Here is a 17,257-nt window from a genome sequence, read left to right as displayed (position 1 = left end):
TAAATATTTCAGTACTTACCTCCAAAATGTAGAAACTCTTTTTGTAAAATAACTAAAATTATAAAATCATACACTAAAGACTTTAACAATTCCTTATTATCTAATAAATGTCTCACTAAATAAAAATCCGTAATTGTTACTTTAAACTGGAAATAATGGTGTAAACTCATAGTTTCATGTTTGTTTGCTTGTTTAATTATGATCGAAGAAAGCTTTTTAGTTTCTAATAACTTTAGATTTACATAAAAATTGCAAAGATGGTACAGAGAGTTCCTGTATACCCCTCACTCAACTTCCCCTAATGTTAACATCTTAGGCAACTACAGTAAACATGTCAAAACTAAGAGAGTAATACTGGTACATTACTATTAACTCAACTCCAGATTGTATTTGGACTTCACGGTTTGTTGACTAATGTACTTTCTTTGTTCTGAAGTTTTTTTCATTTTTAGATGACTGCTGTGGGTTTTGGGGGAAGGCTACCACAGAGGTGAAGTGCCTTTCTCAGAACACCACCTCAGGGGGCACGTGATATCCACATGACTTATCATCAGTGATGTTAACTTGATTCTTTGGTTAAGAGGGGTCAGCCAGGTTTCTCCACTGTAAACTTACTATGTTCCCCTTTCTACGCTCTGTTCTTCAAAAGCGGGGTCACTAAGTCCAGTCTACTCTTAAGGTGGGAGGGGATTATCTACATATATTATTTGGAATTCTTCTGTAAGGAAGGTTTGTTTCTTCTTTCCCATTTATTTATTTGTTCAATAATTTCTTTATATTGGTATGGGCTCATATATACTTAATTTATACCTTGGGTTATAGTCTAGTACTATGCTATTTATTTTGTTGCCCAAATTGTTCCAGTTTCGGTCACTGGGAGCTCTTTCAGGTTGGTCCCTGTGACCTTTTCACATGTCCCCATCTTTTTGTTTTTTGACCACTTCCTAACTTCCAGGCACTGTAAAATGCTCCAGGCTTACTTGTATTTTCTCTGCCCCAGTCCTAGAATAATAATTTCTCTAAAGAGCCTCAGTTCCTTCTATTAGAGAATGTATTTATAAATGAATATGTGGGTGTGGGCTTGCTCATTACTACTGCAGTGTAGTTGCTTCTAAGGTCCTCTCAGTGGCAGAAACGTATGTATGTGTACTAACCCATTCACATGTATCTATATTTATTTCTGTATCTATCTACCTGTATGTACATATGTATATATAAGTACATATGTATATATACATGCAAACACATATCTATACATACGTGTGCGTGTACACATATTAAACTAAATATGTTGTCATTCCACCACCTCCAATTCTAATCCAGCACCACAGGGTTCATTCTAGCCTTCATTCTTGCTTATTTGTAACTTTTTTCTCTGACAGAATTTTAAACTTCTGCATATTTAAAAAAGTCAATATACAAAAAAGTCCAATAATGTAAACAAAATTAAAAAGGCAAATTTCGGCAAAATATTTGCAAATACATGAAAAAGGTAAATATCCTTAGTAAATAAAGAATTCTTACAAAATGACAAAAAACTGAAGAAAGTGAACAGATGAAAAAGAAATGGGTAAACATACATTTAAAATATTTGACCACACTAGCAACAAAATAAATGCAGATTAAACCAAAATGTCATTCTGACCTATCAAAACGTAAACATGAATGCTCTCATCTACCACTGGTTTGAATATAAATTGGTACAATCTTTATGAAGAATAACATGACACTATGTAAAAGGAGTTTTAATTCTATTGGCTAGACTTCTGATAGGTGATGTGTCTCAGTGAAGACAACAGAAAGGTTGGATAAAAAAAACTTCCTTAAAGCATCAACGTACTAACCAAATTGTCAGGAATATTGGCTAAAGAATGGGAACTCAGAGAGGTAAAGCCAAGGATCAGAGTCCTTCTTGTCCTGGGGACATTTGCTTATACAGCAGATCTCTAAGGGGAAAAAAGTCAGAATTCAGGGTAATATCATAAACTACTCTCCAGCGTTGACCTAAGACCCTAAAGAGCTAGCGGTGAACCGGAAGTGATCAGCCCCTTCACATACTTGCAATCTGGCTTTCTCTCTGAATGGCCCTGAAAATCTAAGCCTTGAACCTTGATTAAGATAGTCCCAGACTGCTAGTGCTTAAAGGTGCCTAGTAAAAGCAAATTAGAGTTCTCTCTAGAGGAAGAAAGCATCGTTCAACGCCAATAATTTTCAAAATAATTTCTAGCACACGGTCAAAATGAATCAGGTACATAAAAGGGTAAGATATTTTGACCAAGAACCAGCAAAAATGACAGATAATAAAGACAAACAGGGATTTCATATACTGAGATTATCCAACATAGATTATTAAATAATGAAGTTTTACTGTGTCCCAGAACATAAAAGCTGAGCTTGAATTTTTTTTGCAAAAAAAGAGAAAAAATATAGATTTTAAAAAGGAAAAACACAAAATTCAGAAAAGAAGGTAGAAAATATAGAGAATACCATAAGGTATGCTTATATCTATACTTAATTGGGTCACAAAGGTGATGAGAGAAAGAAAAAGGCAGAGGCAATATCTGAAGAGATAATGGCTGAGAATATTCCCTAACCATAAATAATATCAATACACTGATTCAAGAGACCTAAAAACCTAAGGCAGGATTAAAACACACACACACATACACACCCCACATCACAGAGAAAACTACAGAAAACAAAAGATGAATAAAACATTTTTTCAATAACCTGAAAAATAAAGATAGACTACCCTCAGAGAAAAGTGACAGACTGCTAGCTGAATTGTTAATATCAATGGAAGCCAGAAGACAGTAGAATGATATCTAAGGTAAAGAAAATGCCAGCCTAGAATTCTCTACTCAGTGAATATCCCTCAACACTAAAGGGAATCTAAGGAAATTCTGAAACAAATGGAGTTCGCACCCAGCAGACTGACACAAGGAAAATGAATCCAGATAAAACCTTAGAGATGCTGAAAGAATAAATAACAGAGAAAGGATGTGTGTAGGTAAATCTAAATGAATAAAAATAATAACTTGGAGTGATGTAAATACATGTAACATGCATTTATACACACAAATATAATTTAAATACATGAAAACAATAGCCTATAAGTCAAGGTTGCATTATATGGAATTAATGTGTTCTACAGTGCTTGTCCTGTTCAGGAAGACAGTAATGGTATCAATATTAGGATTTGATGAATTAGGGAGGCATACTGTAATTTCTGGGGTACACACTCAGCAAAGGGTGCTAAAACTTCCAAATTAATAGAACAAAAATGAAATGATTAAAAAATATTCAACTGATCCAAATAAATCAGGGAAGGTGAAGAAAGATGTAATAGGTAGTATAAATAGAAAGCTCATAAGACCACAATGTCAATCAAAATATACTAAAATTAAATGTAAATGGAATAAATGCTTCAGTTAAAAGACAAAGATTGAGAGTCCAGAATAAAAAAACAACTGTATGCCTTTAACACGAGACGCATCTAAAACCCAAGGATACAAGAAAGTTGAAATTTAAAAAGGAAATAAATCCTAGAAAATTAAACCCAAAGTAGAAGGATGGAAATAACAACAAACAGAAATTACTGAAATAGAAAATAAACACACAATAAAAAGGATTTACAAAGCTAAAAGTCACTGTTTAAAAGACTGATAAAACTGGTAAATATCTGGCAAGGCTGAGACAGAAAAAAAAAGGCATAAATTGCTAGTATCAAGAATGAAAAAGATCCTGTAGAGATAGTATGAACCCCTTTATGACAAAATTGTTTAAAGTTTAGATAAAATGCACTCATTCCTAGAAAAATACAATTCACCAAAAGTGACAGAGTAATAACTAGAAAACCTGAATATTCCTATAAATATTTAAGAAACTGAATCGGAAATTAAAACCCTTCTTATAAGAAAGTCTGGCCTGGATGGGTTTATAAGTGAGTTCTACCAATCACATAAGAAAAACAACAAACAGAGAATACTCCTCAATTCATTTTATGAGTCTAGCATAATCTAGATATAAAAACCTGATAAAAATAGTACAAGAAAATTATAGTATAATCTTCCCACAAATATGGATGTAAAAAGTCTAAACAAAATATAAGCAAACCAAATCTAGCAATATATAAAAAGGATTATAAGGATTATACGTCATGACCAAGTGTGGTTAACCAAAGAATCAATGAAATTCATTGCATTAACAGAGTAAAGAAGAAAATCATATGATCATTTCAATATACACAGAAAAAAAGCATTTGATAAAATTCACCATCCATTTATGCTTAGCAAACTCTAAGATCAGAAATAAACAAAGATTTGCTATCACCATTATTCTGGATATTTTATCCACTGCAGTAAAGTCTAGAGAAAGAAATAAAATGTAAAAGAATTAGAAAGGAATAAACAAAATCCTCTTCATACACAGATGATATGATCAGGTATGCAGAAAATCCAAACAGTTCTACAGAAAAATTATTGGAATTGATGGAGCCTGATGAATAGAAGGAGTATACGTCAATACAAGGAAGGAGGGAAAGAGAGAAAGAGAGAGACTGATCTACCTTTTTTTTTTGGCTGTGCCATGCAGCATACGGGATCTTAAGTTTCCCGACCAGTGATCAAACCCGTGCCCCCTGCATTGGAAGCGTGGAGTCTTAATCACTGGACGGCCAGGGAAGCCCCAGACTGATCTACTTTTAAAAGCAAATACCTAAGAATCTAACAAAAAATGTACACAACTTCTATGGAGAAAAGTATAAAACTTTATTGAAAGACATCAAAGACCTAAATAAATGGGAAGACAGACACCATGTTCCTAAAGTGGAAGACTCAATAATAAGTCTGTCAATTATTCTCAAGTTGCTTATAAAGATTTAATAATTCAAGGCAAAATCCCAACAGTTTTTTAAGTGTATGTGTGTGTGTGTGTGTGTGTGTGTGTGTGTATAAATTGACAACTTGATTCTAAAATGTATATGGAAAATGCAAAGACAAGTACAGCTCTCAAGACATGTCTGAAGAAGAACAAAGTGGAAGGCCCTGCTCTATCAGTTACCAGGACTTACTGTAAAGCCATAGTAAATAAGACAACAGCACAATGCCGGGCAAATAGGCCAAGGGACCAGAATAGAGCCCAGAACAATCACACCTATACAGATGCCTGATTTACGGCAAAAGTGGTACTGCAGAGCAGTGTTTTCAGTAATTGTGCTGAGACTATTGAATATCCATATGGGAAGAAATGAAACTAGACTGCTACCTCACAGTATACCCCAAATCAATTCCAGATGGATAATAAAACATAGGAGAATACCTTCATAATCTCAGGGGAGTAAATATTTCTTAAACAAGATACAAAAACACTGGCCATAAAATTAAAAATGATAAATTAGACTATATTAAAATCACAAACTTCTGTTAATCAAAATATACCATTACAAGAATGAAGAGATAGGTCACTAAATGGCAATTAGGGAAGAATAATCGGGAAAAACTACAAGGAGATTCTACTACACACCAACTGGCAAAAATTCCAACAATGCCAAGTATTAGCAAGGGTGTGTAGCATAGGTAGTAATTAATCATGAGAATTAAAGGAAGGCACTGTGAATAAGGACAAACAACAGCATTTTAAACAGGGGCAGTGACAGGAAAACTAGGACTTGGATAACCTTAGAGAGGCATATACCATTGGTAAAGGGTCAGTTTATACATCTACTTTAGAAAATAGCTTGGTATTATCTAGGAAAACTGAAGCTGTACATACTCTGAAATCTATTAATTCCACTCCTAGGTCTACATCCTATATGAACGTTTACTTAGGTGCACCAGGATACAGGTACAAGATTGTTTACAACAGTATTGTTCAAATGGCCAAATCTGGAAACAACCCAAATACATATTAACATTTACATGAATAAATAACTTGTGAATGTTTGTTCACTAACACTATATAGCAACAAAGTGAAGGAGATCAAACTAACCTGGATATTCTCACAGACCAAAACACGTGTATACTCTATGATTCCATGTAAGTAAAGATTAAAAAGATAGAAAACACTGAATTACACTATTCAGGGATACCTATTTAGATGGTATAGATATAAAAACATGGAAGTGAAGTCTAGATTAAAGTTAATTCTGAGAGAGGCAGGGGGTTATGATCAGAAAGGGGAATTCGAGGGCTGTTGAGGTGCTGGCAGTTTTAAAATTCCTTGACTTGGGTTGTACGTGGCTGTTTATAATAATTCTTTATGTTTGTATAGTTCTGTGTATGCATTTTTCTAAATGTAATACATTCTATTGAAAAAGGTTAAATCTATGTGTGATGTAGGTGTTTGTATGCATTCATACACTAATTCTAATATCTAGTAATTCTACTCCTAAAAACTTATCTTGAGAAAATAGGCAATCAGGGCATGAGCACAAGTAACTATGTACAAGAATATTATTAATCATAACATTATTTCTAATACAGAAAACAGAAAACAGTGTAAATGTCCAACTTTAGGGAAAATATTAAATATGGCACATGCATATAGTTCAGACATCTTAATGCAGCCATTAAAATGTTGTATCTAAAAAGTATTTAATGGTATAATAAAATGCTTAAAATTATTAAGTTAAATGAATCAGGATACAAAATTGCATATATAAAATGATCTCAATTTAGTGCAACTGTGATCATGACTATACATAGGAAATGTTCTGAAATGCTCACTGTGATTACCTTTTGCAAATGGTATTTTTGTCATTATAATTTTCCATAATTTCTAAATTTGTACAAAGAATGTATATTACACTAAAAACAACTTATAATTTTCATTTTAAATGAACTACTTCTTTTAAATAACAGAAAGTTAACTGACTTTTCTTCCTATTTTATATGTACATAAATTTATTCAAAATTATTTTAGTGGTTGAAGATGAGCTTTCATATATAAAAAAATTATGAGACTGACAACTTCAAATACATTTCTAAGATAGTAGGAGTCAGGATGCAGTTTGTTTCCTAAAGTATTCAAAGCTTAATATCTATTCTACACTGTAACATCTCAATCTAGGATTTGTTTTATACAAAAATTGGGACACCTACATTTTTTTCCCAATAGATATCAAAATGATACAGTAATTACAGTTAAAAGTTTTTTTAAAACCCCAAACTCTGCAATTATCTTTATAGGTAAGTATATTTTGTTTGCAGATCCAGGAGTTTATTAACTCAAACCCTTCTCCTGTTGATCTCTACTTTAGTTTGTGCAGAAAAGAGTTAACTATTTAAGTATTTAACCAGGCCTAACTATTATCTCTCAAAAGGCTTGCAAGGCCTGCCTACAAGGTTGGCTCTTGATTGGCATCTGGGAACTTGGAGGGGTTCCTCCCCTCCTAACTGAAAAGAGTGGCTCACTGTGTCTAAACTGCTTGTGCAAACAATATGATTTATCCTGAACACCTGCTTTCTTTCTGGGAGTCTGGAATTTGGTATGCACCAGGCAGAGGGTGCTTACATGACAAGCCCCCGACAAAAACCCTGCGCTCTGAGTCTCTAATGAGCTTCCCTGATAGACAACATCTCACATGTGTAGTCACAAATGTTTGCTGGCAGAAGACCCTTGGAAGCTTGTGCCTTGTTACCCCTGGACTTCAATTCATGCACTTTCTCCTTTTGCTGATTTTGCTTTATACCCTTTAGCTATTAATAAATCATAGCTGTGAATATGCCTATATGCTGAGTCCTGTGAGTCCTCGTAATGAATCATCAGACCTGGGAATGGTCTTGGGTATCCCTGACACATAGTTAAAATGCAACTAAACATTTAGTATAGTGGTAAACCTAAGTCAAGAGAAATGTTTAATTTTAAAAAGTTAATGACACAGAAGTTGTTTTCTTTCAACTAGCATTTATCAAAGGCCTACACAGTCACTCAGCTAGGTCCTTTCTTGTATCTTAGCTTACTGAATTACCATATCAAGTTTCTAATGTTTACTAGGACCAAGCAGTATTTCCCAACCATTTCCTATTACCCAGCACTTAAGTAGGCATTCAATAAATATGTGCTGAATGAATGAATAGCAATTTCTATCATTACCCATAAAAACAAAAAATCAAAATAGATAAAATTAGCTATAAAAATATGTACAAATGTTCATATAAATTAAAATGCTATAGTCCAGATTTTTCTTGCTTGATATGAAACAAATATATTTTCTCTTAAGTGGCAAATTTGCTGGTAAGTAGTAATCAGTTCTACTCTATCAGTATAAATGAATTCCACAAACATTCCCTTCCCTGAGCATAAACACCAGACTAAAAATAAAACTTTAAAAATAAAATTTAAATAAATAAAGAGCTTTCAGTCTATCTCCTTTGTGAGCTTCAAAAATACAAACTGTTAATATTATTTTAAAAGATACAAACTATTGTTTTCATGTCAGAAATGTTTTAAGACCATATTTAATTACTGTATAGTCTCCCTGTGGTATATGTAATCATTCTATAATAAGGTAATTAAAATTTCTTGGCCAGCCAATTTAGGATTTGCAGCTTAACTTCAAGTATCAGACATTACTAAACATAAGCTTTGATGTGTGACTTAGAAATAAACATTTAATTTTTGGTGGGGTGCAGGGTGTGTGTGTGTGTGTGTGTGTGTGTGTGTGTGTGTGTGTGACATGACACAGCCCTGTCTTTAAAACTGAACCTACGTTTTAAATGTTTATTTTAAAAAATAACAGCAAACCGCTACAGACAAGTCCTAATTTAAGTATAATCCCAAAGCAATAGATATAGTATAAACACATGCAGATTCGTAACAAACTACTGAGTGTGTTGGGAAAAATGACAACATAGTCTCGAAATGGTATTACCCCTACTTTAAAGGTCAATCATCTCTTGACCTCTCACTTCTGGACCCACATTTGTTGAAACTGAATCTCTAGGGGTTGGGGCCTGGGTACATGCTGGTTTAACGAGCTCTACTCATGATTTTCCAATGCTAACTTTTGAAATCTACTGCTCTAATCTTATCCAGTGCTAAAATTTTGGTTCTGTCTCTGTATTTGAGTATGCTTTAAACTTATAAATCATTTGTATCAACTAGTTCTAAGGATTTGCTAACATGATAAGCAACAAGATTGAGCCATATAATTTCATGACTTCAGTTTAGGGAAGAAAAGGGAGAGTTGGTTATAGATAGTCTGTGGCAAAGAAAGATATGGATACCATAATAAGAAACTCACTGATAACCCAAATATATTGTTTGGTCTAGCCTTTTCTCCATCAAAATTATCAGAGCTATTTCCAAGCAGCCAACAAACAGCAAAGTCAACTGACCTTATCTCATTTGCTTTCCATTTCCTGTCTACTCTGTATTGGTGTCATGTCAGAAAACTGTGGAAAGGATCCAGATAACCCATAACCTGAGCAATGAGACCCTGAATACCAGGGGTCATTAGATCTATTGCCAGAAAAATTCTGGTGTAGCCTTGTCTACATTGCAGCTATGTAAGCAATCTCTTACCTAGCCAGTAGGTGGAGACATGCACAAACTTACTGCTTTGCTCTTTGATCTACAGGACTTTAAATCTTACAGTAGTGTATGGTTTGGGTTTGTTCATTTGTTTTAAACTGAGGAAATCAAAGGGAATGCAAAAAACAGGGCAAGGACAACTGTCAAGGTAAATTTACAAAAAAGGATAATACAAAAGAACAATTTTATATTTCTATATTGTTTCTAGCCCTTTTGAGAAACAGCTATTTTAACTGTGAATTTATAATCTACTTCCAGATTCCTAGAGCTAATATAACAATTCTAAATTGAGAAATAGGTCCTTTAAAAATTCATGTTCAATCAGGGAAAGCAACATTAACTGACTATGACATGATACTAAGGAGTTATTGTTGATTTTGCTAGATATGACAACAGTATTTTATACACACACACACACACACACACACACAGTCCTTATAAATACAAACAGGAGTATTTATAGGTGAAATGATATTGCTTTAGAAATTGCCAAGAAAAAAAAGACAACAGTAAAGGATAGATAGAACAAGAACGGCAAAGTATTGATAACTACTGAAGCTCAGTGATAGGTACACTGAAGTTCATTATACTATTTTCTTTTATTTGAAAATTTCCAAAATAAAAGGTTAAAAACTAGGAAGCCATGTTCTAGTGATTTGGGTTAACAGTGAGATTAGGGGGCCAGTAAATATGCAACTTTAATGAGGTCTTATTCTCAATATATAGCCATCAATGAATTATTCCAAACACAACTGAATCATACAAAATTAGCTATATTAAAAATCCCACATAATTCAACATTGAGAAACTAAAACTAAGCTGTTAAATCCACTGGAAACAATACCTTATCATTGTAGAGCAAGTCACCACTTTATAAGGTGAATTCACACAGTTATCTCATCTAGTTTTCATAACCTTATGAAGATTTTAAAGTTAAGAGATTACGGCCAAAGTCACATAATTAGTAAAAGTGACAGAGGTGGGATACTAATCCAAGTTTTATGACACCAAGGATCATCTTCTCTCTACTATACTGTCACTTAGACCCCTTTGAAACAGACAGCAAATGTGAAATTTAGGTAAATTTTAAAATTTGGCTTTCTGTGCTCATTACTTCATAGTATATGGCAAAATCTGGTTTTTAGTTTTCTCAGTGAATAAAAATATGGACAGGGCTTCCCTGGTGGTGCAGTGGTTGAGAGTCCGCCTGCCGATTCAGGGGACACAGGTTCGTGCCCCGGTATGGGAAGATCCCACATGCCGCGGAGCGGCTGGGCCCGTGAGCAATGGCTGCTGAGCCTGCGTGTCCGGGGAGCCTGTGCTCCTCAACGGGAGAGGCCACAACAGTGAGAGGCCCGTGTACAGCAAAAAAAAAAAAAAAGGACAGAAACAGATTTCTTGAATAAAGAATAAAATGAAAATAATTATAATATCTTAAAATTGGAAGGGACGTTAGAGGCTCTCTCTAGTCCAAAATTAAAGCCTTTTCTTCAGGACCTTTGGATGGATCCAGCTTTAGCTTGAGCATTTCTAGTGAGGAATGGCAGACTCTGTAAGACAGCCGGTACATTCGTGGACAGCCACTTCATTCATACCTGCCACCTGTTGATTATAGTTACAGCTCCTCACCCTACACTGAATAAATACATAATCCTCTTACATTTGACGATATTTCAAAGAACTAAAGACATCCATCATGACCTGCTATGGGCTTCTGATCTGGGGACTCTTATAGAGGTAAAAGAAGATCAATAGATTCTTGGGTAACTGAAGTCTCCCCATCTTTTCAACAGCTCTTCCATGCCAAGTGGTCTTCAAAGTGGGACTTGGGTATCTCTGGGAGTACTCAAAGCCCTTCCAGGGGATACATGTATTAGGATATTTTTAAGGCATTTAAGCCATATCTACATTTGCCATAATTTGGTCTGTCTGAAAACAAGTCTGTGGTCTGCTGAGTTCTCTTCTGTATCTCCACTCGAAGGAACCCATCTCAAAAGACAAACCGCTCACCCATCCTGAAAAGCCTGCCTAATTTCAAAAAGACAATGGGGGAATGCAAAGCTACCGAGGGAGGGAGCCATCTGTGAGAGCAAAACAGCTTTGGAAAGGAAGGGAAGAGCCACCTTACTTCATGCAGACAATATATTCACGGCAAAACCTTATCTAGTTTAGAATTATAAATCAATAGTAAGATGACTGTCACAGTGATGTCTATTAACACTTTAATTTTATTTGAAAAATGAAGTCAGATTTTTTTCTGACAGAAAGCAAGTCTGATTTGGCTGACTAGTTTGACAATGATGACTAGCTTTGCAATTTAGGTCACATAGCAGACATTTTCCATAAATTGAATGAGATAAAGGTACAGCTCGAGATTTTTGAAGAAAAAATATTTTTAAAAATATACAAAACACTAAAACTTACATCCTTACAATAAAAGTTTGTATATATCAACTGAAAGATATGTGTGGAGGTACACAGTTTTCAAACATCTTTTAGCAGGATTGCTGACAAAGATTTTGAAGGCTGTGAGTCTATGACAGAATTTCTAGGCTCTTTCCCACTCTGGCTATCCCCTTCTGGAAGCATGCCCGTGTCCTGCTTACTAGGAACACCCCAGGGAGAATGAGCAATACACAGCACACTGGGCCTATGGCTTGGTTCTGAATACTATACACTTCTAATTAAGGTATCTGAAGGTTCCATTCAAGGCTTTTAAAGCTGTTGCAACAACTAACTGAATTGTTTACATCTTTTTCATATAAGCAGTTACAATTAAGTTCATAGTGATCTTGCACTTATACATGTGAATGAATGAGTTTACATTAACTGGTCTTAAATTTCACCTTCTTTGTTTCAGCTCCTTTGCTACAAACTTGTAAAACATTTTAAAATTTGGTCTAGATATTCAATGTATTAAGCTAGCCCTCTGTAGGGGGCAGCTTCTAACAAGGCTCCCAGTAATCACCACCTCCGGGTCTTCACATCCTTGTGTAATCCCTTCCCCTTGTGTGTGGACTGGATCTAGTGACTTATTTCTAACTAACAGAATATGGCAGAAGTGATGGTGCGTGATTTCAGAGATTAGGTTACAAGACTGACGTCTGTCTTGTTCCTACTCTTGTGCTCTTGCTTGCTGGCCCTGATGAAGCCAGCTGCCATGGAGCTGCTCTACAGAGAAGCCCAGTGACAAGGAACCTAGGGAGGTCTTGGGCCAACAGCACATGAGGAACTAAGGACCTCAGTCTGAGAGTGTGCTTCCAACAACCATGTGAGTGAGCTTGGAAGCAGATCCATCCCCAGCAGAGCCTTAAAATGACTTCAGCCCTGGCCAACGCCTTGATTACCACCTTGTGAGAGACCCTAATCAAAGTCACTGATTACAATTTTGAACAGAATAGTATGCCATCCCATAAGGCTTTATATAATCTCTTTGGACACAATCATCCAACCAGCTATGAAACTACCCAATTATACTATCCTTAGCTCACATTCCTCCATCTTATTGACAAAAATTTTGTGAGAAACATGTCGAGTGGCTTACTAAAATCAAGATATATGGCTGTCTACAGAATTTCCTTCATATGCCAATATGGTGATTATATCAAAAGAGGAAGTTATGTCTGTTATTACTTGTTTTTAGTTGCTAGAGAGGCTGGCTACATGGAGGCCTCTACTCCCATCCCGATCCTTTTCACTAAGACTCTTGTAGTCAGAACTTTATATTTTGGGACCTCCTATTCCTCTGAACTCTATTTCTTCTTCTCTGAAGTAGGCTAAAACTGTGAGGGTAACTGAATATGCCCAACTTTTGCTTCCTTAGCCATTGTGAACCTTACGATGAGATATTCCTTTTATTCTTATTACTTTAGGTCTTTCTAAACAGATGAGTTCACAAGTATTTTTAAATTTTAAGAGAAAAGCGTCAGCATTATCTAAAATCAACATTGCTTAAAACTTTAACCCTAAAACAAACAAAAAAAACCACTTCAGCCCCTTCGGAAAAGAGAATGTATACTCACAATTCAAAAACCATGTAAAGCATTCCATCTGAGCTATATGTCTCCAATAACTCTACAATGTGGGGATGTTTCAGCATATGACAGATACTGGCTTCCCGCTTTAGATCTGCAAAACAAACACATAACATTTTGTTAGGCAGGATCAAAAGACAATCAGAGTGAATGATGAATGAATGGATGTGATCTATGGTAACATGAAGACTCCTCTAACTATAGAGATGAAATCCCCCATTCAAGCTAAGCCTAACTTTTTGCCCTTTAAAATCTTTGACAATATAACTTGCTCATATTTCTTGCCAGCTTAAATCTATATACATTAGAGTCAGCTCTTATTAATAAGAAATGTAAATAGCACAAATACTTTCCTCAAACTCTTGTAAACAGGTTTCAAAATTTATAACTCTTTTTTTTTTTTTTTTGCGGTACGCGGGCCTCTCACTGTTGTGGCCTCTCCCGCTGCGGAGCACAGGCTCCGGACGCGCAGGCTCAGCGGCCATGGCTCACGGGCCCAGCCGCTCCGCGGCATGTGGGATCCTCCCGGACCGCGGCACGAACCCGCGTCCCCTGCCTCGGCAGGCGGACTCTCAACCACTGTGCCACCAGGGAAGCCCTATAACTCTTTCTTGATCAGCTAATAAGTAACTCAATTTGCTGTCTTGAATTTTACTTCTTTTTCTTAGTTTTCCCTAAATTGTCTAAGAATATGATGTTTATTCTTTAGCCTAAAATCTAGCATTTATAGACACACATCAGGGAAGTTACATGGAATAGGGGGCAAAAAAATAGTATGGTTAAACAGAAAAGGCACTACTCCCAACGTCAAAGTCAGAATTTTTTTTACATCATCTATAAAATGTGTTGGATAATTCAGGACACTACCCACAGTGTTATTTTCAAGAACAAATTCAGATAATGTAGGTAAGACTACTGTGTAAGTTACACAATACTATTTGGAAAATAAAAGTGTTAATATCCTCATTGCCATGCTCATCATCATTATCATCATCACCATCACACAAAAATAGTTTAGGCATAGGTATCACTTGCCATGTCTACATGGAACGAGATAATTAAAGCCTTCCTGTGTTAACAGTGCTGGAGTTCTACCTGCTTGCCAATGAATAAAATCCAATGTGACATTTTTTATATTTGGAAATAGAAGGGAGACAGGTAAAGAACGAAGGTTAAGGATATACTGCACAAAGCAGAAGAGATAACATTATCTCCTCTCTGATTTGCTAATTCAACTTAGTCTTGTCAACAAGAGCAATGGCTGCAGAAGGAACCTTAGAAAATTTACACAAGGTATAGGTGAGGAAAAGAAGTCAGTAAATATGACAAAAGAGAAGCCACCAGAAAAGGAAGAATCAATAATACAATATTAAGAAAGTCAAGGAAATAAGGGGAATTAAGGCATAGGTAGTTGGAGAAGGCTGAGAAAAGGCTGTAAGATTCAACCAGAAAAGACCATAAATGTTCTAAGATCAAATTCTGTGGAGAGGTCAGGTTCAAAGTCAGGATGCAGACAATTATATAATAAATTTAGATTTATCCTATCTCTCACTGGTCTAAGTACTTAATATGGTCATTGTCTTTTAATGTCCCAACAAGCCTGTGAGGTAGGTATTTTACAGATGAGGAAACTGAGACTTTGAAACTTGTTCAAGATCACATAGCTATTACAAGGGGTAGGTTTTGAGCCCTGGCCTGTCTAACTCCAAAGTCAGTCCTTCCACAATGCCATGGTGTGTTTAGACATGATCCTGGTAATAAGAAAGGAATAGCAGGGTCAAAGAAGGTTTGATTTGTTTGTTTTTGCAGTTGTTTTAAAGAGAACACTGTGTGTTTGTAAATGGCAGTGATGAAAATCCCATAGGATCTGGAGTCGGAAAACTTGGTGCCAGTCCAGCCCCTGTCACTACTACTTGCCGGCTGACTGCTAACCTCTACAAAATGCCTTCCTTATGGCAAATGAAATGGGGGACGTGATAGGTCATGCACGACCTACACAGTCTACAACTTCAGAGGGCAGCAGCATGATTCAAATGAGAGAATGGATGTGAAAGGACTGTGTGGAGTGCAGCACTGTGGGGCTCAGGGGGTTAGGGTGCTTCAGTGTTCATTGTGAAGGAAGAAATGAGAGACACATGAAACATGGTCTCCACCTCCAGGGGATGAGAGGTGTGAATAGGTGTGGCTTTTGCACTGGGAAGTCATAACTATGGGGAAGGCTTTTGACAAGTGCGCTGGAGGACCAGGCTGAAAAGCCAGACGACATAAATCAGATGCCTGCACAGTTTTTTCTCTCCCTTTAAGATTGTTCTGCCTTCTGATTCTATGAAAAGTTTAGGAGTTTTAGTACTCATTTTAATGTTCATCTGCAGCTTCTCGTTTTACTGGAAGTCACCCTTTTCATATCTTCTGTTTTCACCTTAGTTTCTCTCTTTCCATTTCTTCCTATTCTGCTAAATGTCTGATTTTAATTCAGTGCTCTGACACTGGAGTCAAGAAGTAAAGAGAGATTTAGTGTTTGCCACAACGAACACTGGTCTTTTCTCCTGTTTTCAGTTTATTTTAAACTTTGCCCCTTTCATGTAACTACAGTGTTTCAATCCCCATATTCACCATTTGTCATGTGCCACATTTGTTATACTGAAAAATCATAAGTAGAAACGGACGCTCTAAAGACCCCTCTCTTTGACACGCACATGTCTGCTTGGTATATAACTGAACATGCTCCTGGTCTAGTCTCTTATCACTTTACCCATCCTCAAAATGAAGGAAGGATTGCTGGGGACCCTGCGTCCAAAGATTAAAACAATTTAAATATCACCAGATCTGACATTTCAGGGACTAAAATCCGAACACTGAATAGCACAAAACTAACAACATAAAAATGTATTTGAATTTATAAGGGCAATGATGCAAAAGATGGCCTACATCTAGGATAGCTGCGGCACCATTTTCCATAATTCAAGTATTAATTATATGGGTGTATTAAACAGCCCAAATAGAAAATCACAGTTTACAAAACATGAATGCACCATATATGCATTCAAACTATAGATTCCAAGAATGTTAAGCTCAAAATGTTTGTTTTAGATGTGAATGTGAATTAAAGATGTATGTATTAACTGCTATTAACTCCTTGCTGATATAGCAAACTAAAAATAGTATTTTCCTACAAATCAGCTCATGAAGCAGACTAGGAAGGAATTCGAAAGTAGGTGATAATATAATAATATGATTTGAAATTGTGATTATCTGGCTGCTTATAGATACTAGCTCAGAACATTCCTTTGAGTCACCTGACCCACAGTTACCATGGCTGTTTTGAAGTTCTACTTTATCTATAGTGACAAGGAAGAGTGGTAACTCCTCCACTCTTCCTCGTACTTTTTCATTTTGTAATTTTGCAGGGAAGTTTTTAAAGATTTAAAAAATAATCTACTTCTATGTTTAGTGCCCCTACATTTAACTATGTGCCTATATTTCATCAACTTCTTTTCTTTTAAAAGGGGCACTAGTAATATGGAAATAATATTAGATCTTCTGATCAAAATTGGAGAAACACACTTCAATTGAATCAGCCCACTATATGGCATGAGAACTACTACTCCTACCGGTTTCCTAAGAAGTTCGAGCTGTCCAGCAACAGTAGAACAACTATGTCCTCCAGGGTCTACCTTTCCAGTCTGCC

General features: G+C 35.8%; 1 protein-coding gene across 9 annotated transcripts in view; it reads right to left on the bottom strand.

Annotated features, from left to right (window-relative positions):
• The window catches only part of CASK (calcium/calmodulin dependent serine protein kinase), a 391,721-nt gene that overhangs the window by 222,379 nt on the left and 152,085 nt on the right, over nt 1-17,257 (bottom strand). For all 9 annotated transcript variants that reach the window (XM_089904607.1, XM_022556423.3, XM_089904603.1 and 6 more), the window contains one exon: nt 13,558-13,663. In XM_089904607.1, the coding sequence (XP_089760733.1) occupies nt 13,558-13,634 (77 nt within the window). In that variant the 5' untranslated portion in view covers nt 13,635-13,663. The remainder of the gene's footprint in view (nt 1-13,557; nt 13,664-17,257) is intronic.

The sequence above is a fragment of the Delphinapterus leucas genome, chromosome X, assembly GCF_059928025.1.
Source record: "Delphinapterus leucas isolate spDelLeu-1000000601 "Yukka" chromosome X, BTC_Dleu_Yukka2, whole genome shotgun sequence".
NCBI lineage: Eukaryota > Metazoa > Chordata > Mammalia > Artiodactyla > Monodontidae > Delphinapterus > Delphinapterus leucas.
The sequence above is the reverse complement of the archived record's forward strand: the minus strand, read 5'-3'. Positions and strand labels throughout refer to the sequence as shown.